General features: G+C 42.8%; 1 protein-coding gene across 1 annotated transcript in view; it reads left to right on the top strand.

Moving 5' to 3' along the window:
- The window catches only part of nlgn2b (neuroligin 2b), a 77318-nt gene that overhangs the window by 21252 nt on the left and 38148 nt on the right, over nt 1-17918 (top strand). The window contains exon 2 of the mRNA XM_069666644.1: nt 9647-10390. Coding sequence (XP_069522745.1) covers nt 9874-10390 — 517 coding nt within the window. The 5' untranslated portion in view covers nt 9647-9873. The remainder of the gene's footprint in view (nt 1-9646; nt 10391-17918) is intronic.

The following is a 17918-nucleotide window of genomic DNA, read 5'->3' as shown; positions in this document are numbered from 1 at the left end:
ACTTCATGTGCCTTCTTCAGTTTTGTAGATCTCTCTGTCGTAGCATTCAGTTTTTGCATCTTCGTCTCTTTTCTTTTTTTCCCTCTGTAAACAGACCGCCGTCAAATTTAACCTTATTTCTTTCGGTGGATTGATATGATTACAGTCAGTCCTCCGGATTGTGTCATTAGAGCCGCATCCCTAGCAACAGTCCGTTCTTCATAACGATGGTCTGTTGTCGAGAAATAACAGGCCTCGGAATGCTGTAATTAACCAATCAGAATCAAGTATTTCACACAGCTGTTTTATTTTACCTTTTTTTTCATTCTTGCCCCTTTAATTTATATTAAGGCTAAAAGCCATGCAGAAAAAGTCAAACTGCTCGGCCGTTACTGAAATTGTAGTTTTTTATATGTTTACAAAGATTAGCAGTTATCAGTGTCTGTGATAACCGTAGCCGGCTTCTAATCTTTGGCCAGTGTTTGTCATACATTGATTATTTGTGGCAGCCTGCACATGGCCTTTTCAACACAGAAAACAGTTGGCCATGGTGATGAGGATTGTAATCACCTGCCCATCGCTTTCCCAACCGAGATGTTGGCGACACCAGCTAATTAATGAACCACAGGCTCTGACTGTCTAGCTTTGCTAACCCCTGGCTCCTCTCCGGCACCACCCTCCAATCCAAATATGCTAAATTCTGTCTCCAGAAAATCAACATGCCAATTTTTAGGCTTCAAAAAGGCAGTCAACAAACCAAAGGGTGACTTTATGGTGGCTCTATTAATCTTTACACTCTGTGTTTTTAACCTTTGTTTTAAATAGAAGTAGAGGCCTCTGCCGGATGTACCCAGCGTGAGATGTTTGCAGTCATTTCTGGGGTCAATTTTAATGACTGTATAATAAGTGTAACGTGATATTTCTTCCTGGATATTCCCACACTTTTTTCCGGCTGCAGTGTGATGGGGATGTGGAAACAGTGGCAGATGGAGCGGCCATGGTATCTGATTGAGCTGCTCTTTGAGTCTGGAGAGCTTATGGCGAATAGAATAAATTGTGGGATGAAGCTTGCGGCCTTCATCAGCACTAACAGCACAGAGGCTCTCCACAATTATGGGGTCGCCATGAAATTAACACTGTGACAAGTACTTACAACTGACACTGTTTATTTTCTCAGACAGATAACAGTCCCCCTATTTAACATTTATAAGCTGCACACAGACATTTAATAAAGGGCTTATAACACTGTAATGAAGTAGAGGCAGATATAAGAGGGTACTAATTGTAGGTGTTTTGTGCTTGTTAGTTTGGCACTGTGGTTTGATATGAAGCAATGTGTAACCTGTGTTTAAAAACGGCCTTTTAAATAAAGTTTTAGTTTACTTTAATGTATGATTAATAACTATAGCTCATCCTGGACACCCAAAGGTGGAGGCTTTACTTTTTATTCTTATAATAAAAGTATATTTCTTCATAGGGGAAGTTAGAGTTGTTGAGACAATTACTGTACACTAGTAAACAGTCCTTAATTTCCTTTCAGTGGTAATCTCAAAGATCTCTTCGTTCTCTTTGGCGGCACCTATGGCGATAAACGGTAATTGCAGGAGCACACTTCCCAGATATCCAGACAGTGTCGCATGTGTGACGTCCACGGTTGGCTCCGGTTTTTCCTCGCTGACGGTCGCTTTCCTTTTTAGACTGTTTGCCTTCATCTGAGCGTTGAATTTGTTTCTTTTTCTTTGGATTTTCACTTATTTTTGAAGTTGTATCTGTAGTCATCCATCTTTTCTTTGTTTGTTCAGCCATAGTAGATTACTGTTTACTCGCGACACTTGCAGAGACCGGAAAAGCAGCCGCTTAGCTCCGCCTACCCTCTCTGGCAGACCAACCACTGCTGGGTGATGGAAAACGTGTCACTGTAGTGAGTAATAAATATGTATTAAAGCTAACTGTAAGTTAATAAAGCAGTATTTGTTGCAACAAAGAATCATCATTAAATACAGTGTGTATCTGTGATGGGGATATCCTCCCAACAATCCCTAATGACTGGGTCATACTAACATTTCATATCAACCTGTCTGGCTATCATATTGCAGACCTTCGTATCAGCTACATCAGGGTGCTCCAATCTGGCTCCTGGAGAGCTACCTGCATGGTTTAGGTTTGTCTGTACTCTAACACACCGGATTCAAATGTTTTGCTCAGTTTCAATCCCATGAGACGCTTCAGTTGGTTGATAACGAGTAGATCATTCAAGTCAGGTGTGTTAGAGAAACCTAAAATATGCAGGAAGGTAGCTCTCCAGGAGCAGGGTTAGAGACCCCTGAGCTACATGAACACACAGCTTTCATGACACTGTTTAAGCCTGCTGTAATGTTCAATCTCCACAACTTTAAAGCATACATTAGCAGATAAACATGTATCTCCTATGATGTTTCCACGGTGATCCTATTACAATAATCCTAATATGGTTTAAAGCCTTATTGACAGAAAGTCTGCAGAATCTCCCTCTGCACTCCTCGCCTTGTCTTCAGGGGCGTCAGTCTTCGTTACGAGACCTGTCATACAGCAGGCGACAAAAATGGCAATTTTCAAATCAGTTGTGCCGTTTGTGACGTTATTTCTACTAAATAAAGTGAGAAGTTTTGCCCTCAAGTGAACTGTTGACAGCGCGGGATGGCTTTTATTTGAGTTGACTAGCTGTGTCTCCAAGCAAATAAATCACACATGATCCTAATTGAACAGAATAGACTAAAAAATGAACTAATTAAGCCACTATTGCCGGCTGTCAATTCCCTCACCCGCGCTGATACATCATACAGTTGCAGATTACAATAGAGAGAAATAGACTTGTCTGTCTTTTGAATTCAGATATCATGCTGCACTTTCCGGGAGAGGCAGCCATTTCTTCCCTCATCTCCTTTTCCTTTATCACCCAGTGCACCCTGGCAGACTGCACATGGAGGCAATCGAGCGGACTCCGGATAGCTTCTATGTCTAGTGTGAAAAAAGGATGAGGCCTACATATGCAGCCTCACAAGTCTAATCTTAGCCCCAGTTCTTCTGTTCGCCTCTCGCTTCATCAACAAGAGAACTTATTCATCTTGCCCAGTCCATTAAAGATTCAAGGGAACATTAAGGCCTCTAAACATCTCTTTTAATTAAACAGCAGGCGTCGTGCTCACCATACCTGCTAAAAGGAACATTCCCTTAATCTTCCACATCTTTACGTTCACTTGATCTTTATAGGCTGGCGTTTAACTTCTAACTGATCTGCCAAAGCCATGTCTGCTGCATGTTGCTCTCTTGATCTATAAAATCCTTGTTTTTGCGCGAACTCGCAAATGGCTTTGCATAGCTGTGGTAGATTTATGATATGCTAGTTTTACCTGCCGACGTTTGCACTTGACCTCATTTTCGTTTATTTTTTCGAAGGAGTTCCACACAGAAATCTTTGACGGCTGCTGAAGTCTCTCTTTTCTCCAGTTCTGAATGTCACTTTGCCACATCTTTTGTAATTTAATCTGGCGGAAGCTTTCAGATGCGCTACTGCCACCATCTGGTGGTAGAACCGGCGGTATTACAACCAGGTGCCGGTAAAAACAATGGAAACATATATTTTAAAGATGAGATAATAGCCATCTTTACTTTATATCAACACCAGTGCTGCTCTTTGAAACTAAAGCCTTGCATGCTGTACACTGTGCCATTTTACTGATTGGATTTTGCCGTGTTGCTGACAATTTGCTAACTCTGACTAACGTCTGCTAGCAACATGCTACTTGTGTTTGCTATCATCAGGTGATAAAAAACCTGAAATCAGTTCTTTTCCAAACTTTAAAACCGTTAAGACCATAATAGATCCAAAGCCCTAAATGTTCAGCCCTTAAAGTTAAATGAGCTCATATTCTTTATTGGTGAGATTAAGATGAGAAGACTGGTATCTCTCTCTCTGCCTGTAAAGCCCAACTTAGCCTAGCATAATAAATACTTGAAACAGAGGGAACAGCTAGCCTGGCTGTCTCCGAAGGTTTAGAAAATCTGCCTCAAAAACACATAAAAATAACATTCATTAGTCTGTTTTTGTATAAATTTAACAAATGAGATATTTGTGATAATTAGTCAGCTTTAGAAAACTATTCCCTGTTGCCTAGTATTCCTGCTAAGCTAAATACGTTGGCTGTAGCTTCATATTTAATGTGCTGGCATCTTACATGTACGGATATTAATATTATTCATATTTATTCACAAAATGTAAAGCTTTTACCTTTAAACTGGAAAATATGACTATACCTCTAACCCTGAGTAACCTCGGAGAGCAGTGACTAACAGAGCTAGCCTAGCTTAAGTGATGTGGTAGTGTGGGACTCTGAGTTGGCTCTTTGACTGCTTTGAGGTAGACAGATTTATGTTGCACCTTCCAACGTTAAGGTTGCCCTCAAATCAGTTATTTCCCAGGTTTTTAGGAAAGAGAAAGACCCCTGTATCATACCATTAACTGTAACAGCGTGGTGCAGCAAAAGCCGTGGCAAAAAAACATGCAAGGTGGATTTGCATCAAAAACGTTGACTTACTTACCAAATGCAAAAGGGGCTGATCTTTCCTAACAGATATCACTGCATACAGACAATAGATTGGTGTATATGGACATTTCAGTTGCAGGAGAATACAACAACAGCCATCAGAGCTTCGTTTTATTTTTAATTAAATGGTCCCTTTTTTCAAAGAACACTGACAGGACGTAGCAGATGCTCAAGTTTAGTCAAAAACTCAGCACGCTGCTTCTGGCTTGCTAAGCTGCTTGTCATCTCCAGATGTTGACTAGCAGAGGAGAGCGTCTTGACAGCTGAAGTAGTGCATGTATTTTTTAACAGTCAAAGCGGGGGACAAAGCCAGATAAAATCCCAAGGCATTTTCCCCAACACCACCATTCTGTGAAAGTTTTTACAAAACTACTCTGACCATACCGTTTTAAAGATACATCCTGAAAAATACCCTCTCAAACAGCTGCAGCTGACAGGGCTGCCTCTTATACAGAACAGGTGAAATCAGCCTGGTGATTTGTGCGTCAATTTATCCCTCTTTATGTGTGGAGATGCATGCTCGATGCATTTCCAGCTCACGGATGGTTGACGTGAACAGATGTTAGGGATGTTAGAGTACTACCGCTCGTAAGTCACACGTGAGAGGCCGAGAACACATTTTTGCTTACCTTCGAATCTCCGCTCACACGCAGCATCGGATGCCTCGCTGGGTTTCACGCATGTGTGTGTACATCATTGCTTGTACATGCAGCGAGGCAAGCATTACAGAGAACAATCTGACAGGCCGCAGACACTTAACACACACCTATGCTTTCCCAGTCAGCAAGGATTGTGTGCATCCCTGGAAATACTGTGCATATTAGAGGAGCTCTGACCTTGGGCTTGTGCTGTACGTTGAGTCACATTTACAGAATACGAGCACAGATGGCTGCTTTAAAATCAACATTGGTTTGTAACCATTGCAAATGTAAGCAGTGGCAGCAGCTCTGTGTGGTGAAATATAAGATTTCTATTATCTGGATAACCGTAAATCGGAATGATCATGTATCACAAGCTGTGTCTCAATTCAGGGGCTGCATCCTTCAAAGGACACCGGCTACAAAGGATGGGTCATTTGTAGCGTCATCAGCTGTTCCCGCCCTTTATCCTTGCGTCACCAAATGCCTCTCCTGTCGCCTAGCAACAGGTAGCTAGCTGGCAAACTAGCTATCATAACTAACGTCACATAACCTTTTATTTTACTTTCGTTACTTTTAGCAATTGTATCTCTAGCTATTGGACTGAGTTGAAACCAAAAACATTTACATTTAAAAGTGTATTCCTCAACCCTTAAAGAGTCCGCCATCTCGTCTGAATTGGCGCGCAATGAATCACGGGATACATTGGGTCTGAGAAGGATGCATCTGATGGATCCTTTGCGGCTCGGGAAAAGGAGGACGCATTTGTTGGCCGCATCCGAAGGAGCCTTCAAAATGGGACAGCCTTTGACGCGCTGCTGTGATTCAATCGGCCTTGAAAGACGTCCTTCGAAGGATGCAGCCCTGAATTGGGACGCAGCTACTGTTTAGCTTTCCAAAGTACATTCTCTTTCTGTAATACTATAATATATGATTTCATATAAAGTAATGTGATTCTAGTATGTTTTTAAAACGTAAGCATCTTTATAAATCTTTTCAAGATAATATTTTATGTCGGTTTTGGCCCATGGCTTCTCAGCGTTCTCTATCGCTATCTTGTTTATTAAATAGTCATCTATGTGTGGTTGTCGTCGTTCTTCAGTCTTTGTGTCTGAATCATTTTCAGTTTTCCACAGTTCCAGTTTTGACTGTATGTAATTTGAAGCTTGAAAATCAATTCCAATCTCATTATGGTCTGTTAAATAGATTATGAAGCCAGCAGTCTGTTAGCTTCTTTTCACTTAGCATTAAGACAGGAGACAGGAGAAAACAGCTAGCATGGCTCTGTCTTAAGGTGAAAAAGGTTCTTAAAAGCACATCTAATGCTCACTTTTTAACAGGTTATATCTAATTTATGTAATAATATAATGTAAACAACTTTGTAGGGATTATGTGTGTGACTTTTGGCCAAGGACATTGACATCCTGGTGTCTCCGTTGGTTTTCCGGCGTCCTCATAGAGACGACAAGCTAGCTAAGAAATAGTCCCACACATAACTTACTGTTAGGACGCTGTTAGGTGGTGCCTGTAGGTGAATCTTGTTACCTTTGAACACAGCTAGCTATTTCCTCCTGATTCTAAGCTAAGCTAACTGCCACAAGAATGTGTAACAGACAGACCTGAGAGCGGCATCGTTCTCCATCTTCTAACTCTCAACGAGCACACTTCCCAGACTGTCGAACTGTTCCTTTAAATGTACTCTTCCGGGTAAATAAGACATAAGGCTTCTCCGAATCACGAACTCTTACCCCTCAAACTGAGTCATTTACGACAGCACATCAAGGCAACACGACTCATGCAGTGTGTATAATTCACATTAATCTTAAATTGTGTTTTCAGCTTCACTATGCATGCACACTAACTTTCTTGATGAGGATTCAGGGTGTCCTTACACTTCTCACCTCCTCCCCACACAGTGTCATGAGATGGAGTCACTCAGAGGGCTTTAATGAACTGAGTATTTTTCCACACAACTTGTTCTTGTTTTATCCACATGAAGCAGAGGAGCACTCGCATCACTCACTTTGAATATCCTGTGATACCGCACGCCACCCTCCTGCTGTACTTCGCTGTCACTTCTTGTGTCTGCTTGCTGTAAGTGCAGTGTGGATTTTGCAGGGTTGAGGGTGGAGGGATGAGGTGGCATTCAACCAACGGTTAGCGCCACATAAAGCCTTTATCACACCTAAACGGCTCCGTCTCCCAAAGCCAGAGTGAGATAAGCACTGCCCATTCATCTGTAATGATGTGGAAGCAAGAACCAACTGAACTGAGTTGAGAGGGAAAGGCTAACTCTGACACAGAGTAGATGGCTGAAAGGGGCAAAGAGGCAAAAGGCTTTGCTTGTTCCGTCCTCACAGCGATGTGTGAACAGGCTTTTATTTATTGTGGGTTCTCTGTGGATTCAAGTTGATAACAAGACAAGTGTTATTTTGCACTGCAAAGAGCTGTAATTATCTGCAAGATGAATGTAGGAAGCAGAGGCCACATTGCTACATGGTCATTGAAAAAGTTCCCTTTGGACTGAACATTAAGTTTTTGCAACAAGATCAAATATCCTTCGGTACTTAGCTTGTCTTCATGCTCATTGTAGGCTTCTGTTCTCTCTTCTGTAAACCAACAAGTTCATGTTTTTCTGAATACACTTTAAATACACGTTTCACTCTAAACAGTCACTGATTCAAACAGAGCCTTTGGGAAGCAAAGGGTCCAGCCAGACGGGAGACAAGTAGTAATAAAATGCAGTCTACAAATGTCACTCAGATTGTGTGTAAAGATTGACAATGCAATCAACGAAGAGTCTTTAGCTAAGCTAGCAGCTCTGTGAGGTTGTACTTTTGCAAAGTGGTGCTTTGTAGTTGTTAAAATAATTCAGTTAGAACCAAAATCTTGCACAGAGCTGCTTTAGCTCAGTCGGTAGAGCAGGCGCCCCTTATAGGCCACAGTCCTTGACGCAGCGGCCGCCAGTTCGGCTCCCACCCTCGGTCCTTTGCTGCATGTCATCCCCCGCTCTCTTCTCGCCATATTTCCTGTCTCTCTGCAGCTGTCCTATCAAATAAAGGCAAAATGGCAAAAAAACAAAGTTAAAGTAATAATCTTGAAGATTTTCATGTAAATAAATGTCTGTTGAGTCTCTATCTATCGCTGAATGAGGTAACACAATGGCGATTGAGCCTATGGCCCACTGATGAAAGCCTTTGCATTTGCAGTATATAGTATTATTATGGACTGGGTGTGGCGCCCAGTTAGTGACGCGTTTTCCATCACCCAGCAGTGGTTGGTCTGCCAGAGAGGGTAGGCGGAGCTAAGCGGCTGCTTTTCCAGTCTCTGCAAGTGCTGCGAGTAAACAGTAATCTACTATGGCTGAACTAACAAAGAAAAGATCGATGACTACAGATACAACTTCAACAAGAAGTGAAAATCCAAAGAAAAAGAAACAAACTCGACGCTCAGATGAAGCAAACAGTCTAAAAAGGAAAGCGACCGTCAGCGAGGAAAATCAAGAGTTACAACCGGAACCAACCGTGGACGTCACACATGCAACACTGTCTGGATATCTGGGAAGTGTGCTCCTGTAATTACCGTTTATTGCCAAAGAGAACGAAACTGAGATCTTCGAGATTATTTAAAAACTTGAACTTTGAAAAAAGAAAGACCAGACAGATTGTCATTGCCATAAAAAGAGCCAAGCTGCTAGCATGGCTAATAATGATATCCTTCACATTTAAGTATAATATGCAAACACCATATAAGGTAAACAAATGAGTTAGCCTGGACGACATGTGGCAGCCTTTGCAGAAACTGAGACATTTTCCATGCTGCAGTGACAGATGAAAACTTACAGAAACATGGTTATGTCATATAATGTCTGGAAACATTACATAACTACACAATTCTGGACACCGTGTGACCACAAAATAGAAACAAATAACTTGCAGAACTTCATGACTTATGCATCGACTATTCCGACTTAGAATACATCACTGTTGCTCAGTGTTTGCTCACTGCTGGCTCTGAGCATGGAGTGTGCAGACTCACTACTTATTCTGAGTAATTCCAACATTAACAGCGCTGTTACACAATGTGATTAAATCTTAGTGAAGAACAAAACCATAGGAGGTGAAATTCTCGCTGACATCAATATTGCCAGGTTAAATCAATTATATTGGAGGCCGCTAAATCACATCATATTACAGATATAACTCTGGGTGTCCGCTGTAGCAGACAGAATATCAGACTGTAGCCTGGGGGTAATATAAATGTACCACAGAGGAGTCTTCTGCAGTCAAGTGTCATTATTCCTTCTTTTTTAAGTGAGCAGACTCTTCATCTTCGGTAAAATCACTTTAACCATGTTGTCCTCCTGTGCCTTTTTAAACACCCTGACAGGACTTAAAGAGCACATCCATTCACACATACTGACTTCTACCTCTATGTGTCTTCCAGGTGTAATTGGCTCCCTGACTGCAGCTCAGGACCCATCAGGAGATCCGAAGAGGAAGGCGGATGAGACCACAGCGTCTACCTGAGAATGCTACCTGTCCCTCGGCCTCACAATGTCACCATAAGAGAACTTTTAACCTGTCCCCGTCCACAGATCCTCTTTTTTTCCTTTGTTATCCCCTATATCCCACTGAGTTTGTGATCCTCGTCCACACCCGTCCTGAAGTGATATGACTAAGAGAGCCTTTATTTTGGACATGTTGTTTTTTCCTCTCAATGCTGCCAGCCACCAGGGCTATGGTGGGAAGCGTCATTATACCTCTCAGCAGGTCGCTAATCACTGTCTGCTGTGGCTACTGGGACTCGTGCTACACCTCACTCTTTCCACATGCCAGCGTGTTGACCTGAAACACCCCATAGTATCCACGGGCTACGGGAAGATACGCGGGATCAGGAAGGAGCTCAACAATGAGATCCTGGGTCCTGTGGAACAGTACTTAGGCGTGCCATATGCCACAGCACCTATAGGCGAGCGCCGCTTCCAGCCTCCCGAAGCTCCAGGGTCCTGGCAAGAGATCCGCAACGCCACCCAGTTTGCGCCAGTGTGTCCCCAGAATGTGCACGGGGTTTTACCTGAGATCATGCTGCCGGTGTGGTTCACTGACAACCTGGACGCTGCAGCGACCTACGTTCAGAACCAGAGTGAGGACTGCCTTTACCTCAACATCTACGTACCCACTGAAGACGGTGAGTGAGACACAACTCTTATGCTAGATACTTTCCCAACAAAATTAGCGCGCCGACGCAGGTTTTTCAGACCCACTTATAGATGCCGATTGTCTCTTTTCCAATTGCCAGTGAAGTATACTCCTTTTGGTTTCTTTTCTGCTGCGTCAAAAACGCGCCAGAGACAGGGTTAGTAAACAGTGAAGATGTTACAGTGGTTGGGTCTTTATTGTATCTATTGCTCATTCAGTTTGTTTATTAAACTTGGTGCAGACAAATTTAGAACGATATTCGAGCGCTGCTCGGACCGAGACGGGCGAAATTTTTAGCTGAGATGACAAGGAGTCGCAGAAGTTATCGATGTAGCATAGCATCGCGCCGGAAAGGGGGCGGAGATTAGCGTATCGACACAGGTTTTGTGTTCCCATCAATGCTGATCGGAGCCGGATTGTAGCCTTTCCCACTAAGCAAAAAAGCTTTAGAGTTTTCATTGCATTTATAATGGGTAAGACAAATGGTAAATAGACTGTACTTTGGATGGACTGTGCTTATCTAGTCTTCTGACCACTCATAGAGCTTTTACACTACATGCTGCATTCACCCTTTCACACATACACACACACTGATGCAAAGGCTACAATTGGCCAATCTCCAATCAGGATCTAACTACATTCAGCAATTTGGTTCAGTGTCTTTCCCAAGGACACTTCGACATGTAGACTGAAGCAGTCAGGGATCGAACCGCCAGCCTACCGTTTGGGTGACGACCGACTCTACCACTGAGCCACAGCGGGCCCTTGTCATTATAAGGGTAAAATACCTTGATCTGCCTCTTTGCATCAAACTGAGAGAAAAGACTTGTTTGTGTCACGACGTGCTTTTCAAATCCATTTCAGATGTGACACTTGTGTCAGGATTGTGTCAGAATATTCGTTGTGATTGTTCTCAGTTTGTCAGGTTTATATTCAGTAGAAGAAGAGCCCTGACTTGAGTCAAAAGACACACAGGAGATTACCAGACATATTTTGTGAAAATCTCCCGGCCCTGTATTAATGTCAGTCTTAATTATTATTGGTTAAAGAGTCTCATCAGTTTCTAGATTTACATACTGCAGCAAAGATCACATCCTCAATCTTTCTTGTGCTAGTGCTCTGTTAATTATTACACTTAACTTTTATTGCTCATAATTAATGAATATTAACATTTTATTAAATATTCAAAACTAATACAGAACGTGTTCTTCTATCAAGGAGCTTTTTGTTCTAATTAGCCACATAGGGACATGCTACATTCTAGCATGACTAACGCTAATAGGATCAAACCAAGCATGAACATTATATTTTAATATTACTTACTGTGTAAGTTAACTGTGTCAAAGCTGGCTGTCAGAAAGCCCAGACACTAATAGTGCAATCACTAACATGACTGCAACACGTTTGTGGAGCATTTAATGGCCCATGAATTCAGTGATAGTGTTGGTCAATGAGCAGGAAGATCAAACCAAAACAGTATAGCTAGCAGGGCTGCACGATATATCATTTGGCAATCACAATTGTGATGTGCACATGTGCAGTAGTCCCATCGCAGAACGTGCGAAAGTGAAGCAAATTAAGTGAAACACGTCAAGCTGGTACTTTGTTGTTGCTTGTTGCAAAAGGAAAACTCACCAGTTTCTCATTTTCCACGACTTATTACAGAAAAAGTCCGTCTGATATCACATTAGTGCAGCGTGAACTGACCGCTGTGCAGCAGAGTCTGTTTGTCACCTGCCTGTAAACTGTTGACAAGCACGTGACGCTGCTGCCGTCACAGCTCATGTCGGCAGGATGATCGGGGCAGACGCTCCGTTACGTGAAGCGTCTTATAAGTGAGTGTATTGCCGTTATCAATGACACCTCGTCCCGGTGCTGGTTAACGCTGTGGCTACATAAACGGACAGTTCACAGAGCGGACGTGCCACAGAGTGTGTACTTTTAGCGGCTGCACCTGCAGCGCGCAAACGGAATGAGTTTGTGTGTGCCGACAGGAAGTAGGATACTGTGAGCTTTAGTTTCAAAAAGTTACCGTCACAGGGCTGATTAAACATACATTTAAACACTGTTAGAAATGATAGATGACGTACCATATAAATAACACAACTGCAGCCCACAGGTCTGTTTGTATTTGTTGATAAAGGAACGTGGAACCTCCTGAACTCTCAACATTTTCATGCGGGTGCAAATGGGGTAAAGGTAGGAGAGGGGTTTTGTTTTGTCACGAGAAAACAGACTTAAAAGTCCCAAATAATAAAAAGTATGATTGGTAATTAACATGCTGCATTTAACTGGTATAAATCCCTTTTATTCTTATCGTGCAGCCCTCGTAGCCAGCTGTTTTTTCTACGATTGGAGGTATAAACATCAGAAAAAAGTTGCATATTGAAAGCTCGGACTCACCTTCATATTTTCATCCTTTCAGTGAGGACTAACGTTTCCATCATCTTACATGCATTGTTAGTGAATAGAACTGATTAAACCCTTTCTGCCATGACTCGCAGACAGGATTTTATGCCCTGCAAACAACCTGAGCAAGGCCACATCATCCGTTTGGTGGTTTGTATCGAGCTAAGAAACAAAGAGCTGTAATTACCCGTGTTTTTAGCGTTGTTGGCATGTGTTTTTGTGAACCTCAGGGACCAATAAGGAGGATTGCACATGCCACTTTAATGGCGTGCCAGGATTGTTGCTTGCTCCTCAGGTTTGTATTGCGTGGATGTTGCACTGTGGTTGCTAAGGTTCGACTCGAATCTTGCAGTAGGAGAAAATATAGCAAATAAAATTCCAAAGCCTCGTTCGGGCCTCGAGGGGCGAAATTAGTCAAAAATAGAAGATCACCATAAAGCGAAACCTCCACCTCTTCATGGGCTTTCTGGGTGTACTTTTTGCATTAACGATCCAGTGGAGAGCGTTTGAGAAGGCAGATGGGCAGGTAAAAGAACGCAGGATCAAAGTGTAACTTCGGAGGCAAAGCATATGCTGCTGATGGTAGTGAGCGAGGTTAATGATAAAAAAGTCTATAATTAATGGGCTCACCTGAGACTTACATGAGAGTGAGAAAACACATGTTTATGCATCGCTGCTGCTCATTAACAGTCATTGTTGTGTTTTAACAGTAAAGCTGAAACCATAACCCACTTAGCTGGATGTGTCAGTGGTGCAGAGTACCTGTTTATTGTTCTCCCATGGCCCAACAAAAAGATGGAAACAGATTAAATGCTGGTGGAAAATATCCAGTACTATTGTTGGAACTAGAGCAGCAGAGATGCTGTGAACAAGAGATGAGGGAAGAACGACTGTCAGGTGTATTTAACTCCTCTAAAAATAAAGGAAAGTGTACAGACGGTGTTAGACTAACAGCTCTGTAGTTACAGTATGCATGCTGTGTAGTACATACTGTATATCACGTTCTCGCAGGCAGGACGCCGAGTCTCCCGTGTCATTCCCAGAGGAGAAGGTGTGCAAATGAGTGAGACTGATTTTACATGTAGGCCTGTCTGCTTGTCAGAATCTGTCACTTATTGTCAGGGGTCACTGCTTACACAAGGCTGATGCCGTCCCCAAGGAAATGTTTTGCCTCGTGTGTGAGGGAGGAGTGGAGAGTGAAGGAGAATAAAGTGCCCCTGAAATCAAACACGCTGCATTTTGCTTGTAACTGCTGTCACAGTCCCCGCAAATACTTTACATGGTGTAGACTTATGAATATGTCAGAAGTAGCGGCTTTAAAGCCCTTGAAAACTTAGCTTCAAATCTGAAGTCTCATGCTTTGACATTCAATGTTCATGACTTAATAAACAACAAAGTCAAAGTTCAGGGAGAAGGCGTGTGCGTGTTGTTTTGTTAGATTTGATTGGCAGTGTTCAGTGTTCATTTTTAAAGCATATTTTAAGCTTAAAGATGACCCACAAAACATCAAAGTCAGAATGTATTTTAAACCGCGGTGCAGTCCTATCGTTGGAGATGTAACTGGTTGTTTCTTCAAATATCTCACAGAGTCTTCCAGATGGCACAAAACATGCCAAGAAGTATTTTGTCTCCCACCGTTCTTCAGCTCGTCTGCCTTCAGCTTCAGCTTTAGCTTTTAGCCACTCTAGCTTCCACATCTCCGGGGATGCTGATGCCCTGACCGAAACCACTGCTGGATGGAAAATGTGTGTGATACCAAGAGGATAGATCACCCTCGGCTTGGTAAATCCCCGGACTTACTTTTCCCTCTTGCTTCACCAGCAGAAAACCATTTTTAAGTGAAATGTCTCAACCACTGCAGGATGGATCACCATGGAAATCTGTATCATCTGTATTTAGCAAAAACATTTAATAACAGCTGAGAGGGATGCTTTAATTGGCTAATTTGGTATGAATTCACCGCCCCTTCTCTTAGCTCCCATAGTTCATACCAATGGCTATATATAGATAGACAACGCGTCTCCATCTGCTCTGTAGTGATGGTTTTAGTTACGTCTCCTCTCGCCGTTCCTCCTCTGCTAATCCGGAACAGGTCGGCTGCAGGAGCCGTATTTGTCAACAGAGCTGTCAATCATCCTTTTTACAGCATCAAATAACTAATTACTTGGATATAAATCAACATGATAAGAGCTAACTATAATGAATGTATAGTTTGACTCATGTCCCATCTGTTAACATGGAGGAGGCGGGCTTTATGACCTATACTGCAGCCAGTCAGCAGGGGGCGATAGAGAGGGTTTGGCTTCACTTTTAGGGAGCTGTCATGTTGTCCATCTTTTTATACAGTCTATGGTTCATACTAATGCGATAGTTCTGTTCATACACTTGTAAAATGTCAAAATGGCATCATACACTAGTGCTAATAAAAGTGAAGAGCTTCTTCCAAGAAATCTGTCTCGTCACTCGTCTGGATCTGGTTTGTTTTTGCAGCATCCGGCGTCTGGCAGAAGTTTTTCTTTGTAAAGTTTGTCTAAAGCCTGCGCCAACTAAAAGCAGCAACATGTTTTATTCCAGCATCGCAAACAGAAACATGCAGCCAAGTGGGAGAAGTGTGCGGCGCTGTACGTGGATGTGGAAGTGCTTTGTATGCTCTTCATCCATCCTGAACCGTCCTTTGATGATATATTTTAATCATTTTGATGACCCTCCGACTTCGTGCACAATAAGGGTACATTTGTGGTTTTAAATTAGATTTCTCCAAGTTTTGGACGGATTTTCATTAGTTGTTTTGTTTTATTTTTTTTTGACAGGGTTCCATATCCCCATTTGTGGTAGCTTTTAAGCTCTTCCTTTAATGCAGTCTTCCGGTGAAACATTGGTTTCTGGCCAAATACTTGCAAAACTAAAGCCAGCTTTATTCTGTGTTTACCTCTAACTAGCAGTTTTCAGCATGCTTATATGCTAAACTAAGATGGTACACACGGTAAACATTGTACCTGCCTAATTAGCATTGTGGTATTTTGAGTTAGCGCCTGCTAGCATTCTTACCTAGCATTTAGCTCAAAGCACCACTTTGCCTTAATTCAGCCGAACAGAGCTGCTTACAGATTCTGGTGCAACAGCTGTTGTAGCTAGCAGGTTAGCTCGCTCACCTGGTACCCATGCGTGATGCTCCGTCACGTTCAAAGGGAGCATGTCAGGGCTGTGTTGTGCTGTTGTTTGGCAGCAGGCAGCTGCATTCCCACTCATGGCGGATGTAGGTGGGCCAAAATGAATTGGCAGCACAGAATCGTACGCGGCCCAGATCAAAAATGTTTTGGAGCCAGATCTGGCCCGCACAACTTAATTTCAACCCATTTAATCTCCAAAGTACAACATTATGAATTATCCTATTATCCTCCCATTCTACCTTAAGTCCTGTCCCTGTCTGATATGATCTGTTTCAGACCTGAAATACTCTCACTGAACATGTTCGCTGCTTTATTCTTCGGACAAAAGAAAATTCAAAGCTCTCTTTTTTTTTCTTTCTGCATCTGTTCACCCCTCGTGCTCTCTCCTCCCTGAAATCATCCCTGCCTCTTCTCCTCTCCTCGCTGCTCCATCTTTATGCAGATGGCGGTAGAAGGGGTCACTGTTCTGAATGCAAATAGGCTTCTTGCCCTTCCTCACCAGACCACTATGTAGCCTTCGACAACTCGAATGAATTCTTCTTGTTAGAATAATGTAAATAACACAAATGTTCTTGTGGATTTAAGAGCATTTTTTCACTGCCTTATTATCTCACCCTCGCTCCGTTCCTACAGTGGCTGTTCCTCCCTAACTCTGCTGTGCGGCCAGGCTGCTAGGCAAGAGCACTGTCTCACCGCATTCCTATTTCCTCAAGACACTCCTCAGCCAAGGGCCTAAGATCCTTCATTTTTATTGCCGCTAGAGCAGCCATTTACCGTGCTCTTTATTAAAAACCATATTTCAGGAGGCAGGACAGTGGAGGCAGGGATGGAGCTGGGGGCGGGAGGGGGGGGCACAGTAGCAGAGATGGAGAGCAGCAGGACACGACTGCATGTGCTGGAAGCCGCTGCCTGCATGCAGGAGGGTTGAACCAAAGCTGTGTCTGACACCTTGTCAAGCAGACAGGCCACCATAGACTTGACATACTGCAGCTTCATCTGGTTTACTGCTCTGAGGAAATGGACAGGGACGGGAGACAGCTTGCGCTCTGGCCACCAGCTCACTGAACCGAACAGAAACGCTGTTGACTGAGAGATGGAGCTGCGTTAGGTCACACAGTACTGGGACAACGCGAGCTAAATGTTCCTGTTTACGCCAATGAATTTCACTGACCAGTGGCCCATTACAGCATGTGACAGTCAACCTACCGGCAGGCTTCACTACTGGGGCAGATGGGAAAGATGTTGTAACCTAAAAAGCGCTTTTTCCCTTCGGCTACTTTTTTTCTAATTCATTGAAGTAGTTCTTCAAAAGTCAGAATCTCATCATCAGAAGTCGTAGACACTGACCTGCATGGATTTCAAAACAAAACATTATTTGATACATTTTTATAGTTTTATTTCGTAATAAACACCCAAATAATTAGCATGTAGCAATGCTGCACATATTTCTAGAGGAGTGCAAGGACAGAGTTAGCCAAAATATCTAACACATCGTCCTGAAATGATCAATTTGGAAAAACAGCTGTCAAATACGTGATTATTGATGAATTGTCATATAAAGCTCACATGTTAGATTTAAGCTTTTATAACAATGCAACATGAATCCTCTGAGCCATGCTAGCAGCATCTTTTTCTCTCTGTTGATTATCAAATCAGCCTCAGCTGTGCTTTGTGCTAAGTAGCTACTGTTAGCATGGCTGCTAAGCTCTCTAGCTCAACCCCTCTCTGTGCTGCGAGTCTGCATCACAGTTTTTTTGTTATATGTTTTTTAATGTCTGAGGAAGGTGAATGAGGCTCGTCTTTATTTGCATACAGAGCAGGAAAGTGAGTGATCACGAGTGGTCACTGAAGACGCATTTAGGGGGCATTACCCCTCGATCCCACAGGATCCGTCTCTGGCGCGTTCCGTCTGCGGTGCATTTTTGGTCTGGCCCAAGC

The sequence above is a fragment of the Semicossyphus pulcher genome, unplaced genomic scaffold (assembly GCF_022749685.1).
Source record: "Semicossyphus pulcher isolate SPU_LCO1_2020_fin unplaced genomic scaffold, fSemPul1.0.p SCAF_10, whole genome shotgun sequence".
Taxonomy (NCBI): Eukaryota; Metazoa; Chordata; class Actinopteri; order Labriformes; family Labridae; genus Semicossyphus; species Semicossyphus pulcher.
Note: the sequence above shows the minus strand (reverse complement) of the source record. Positions and strands in the feature narration are given on the sequence as shown.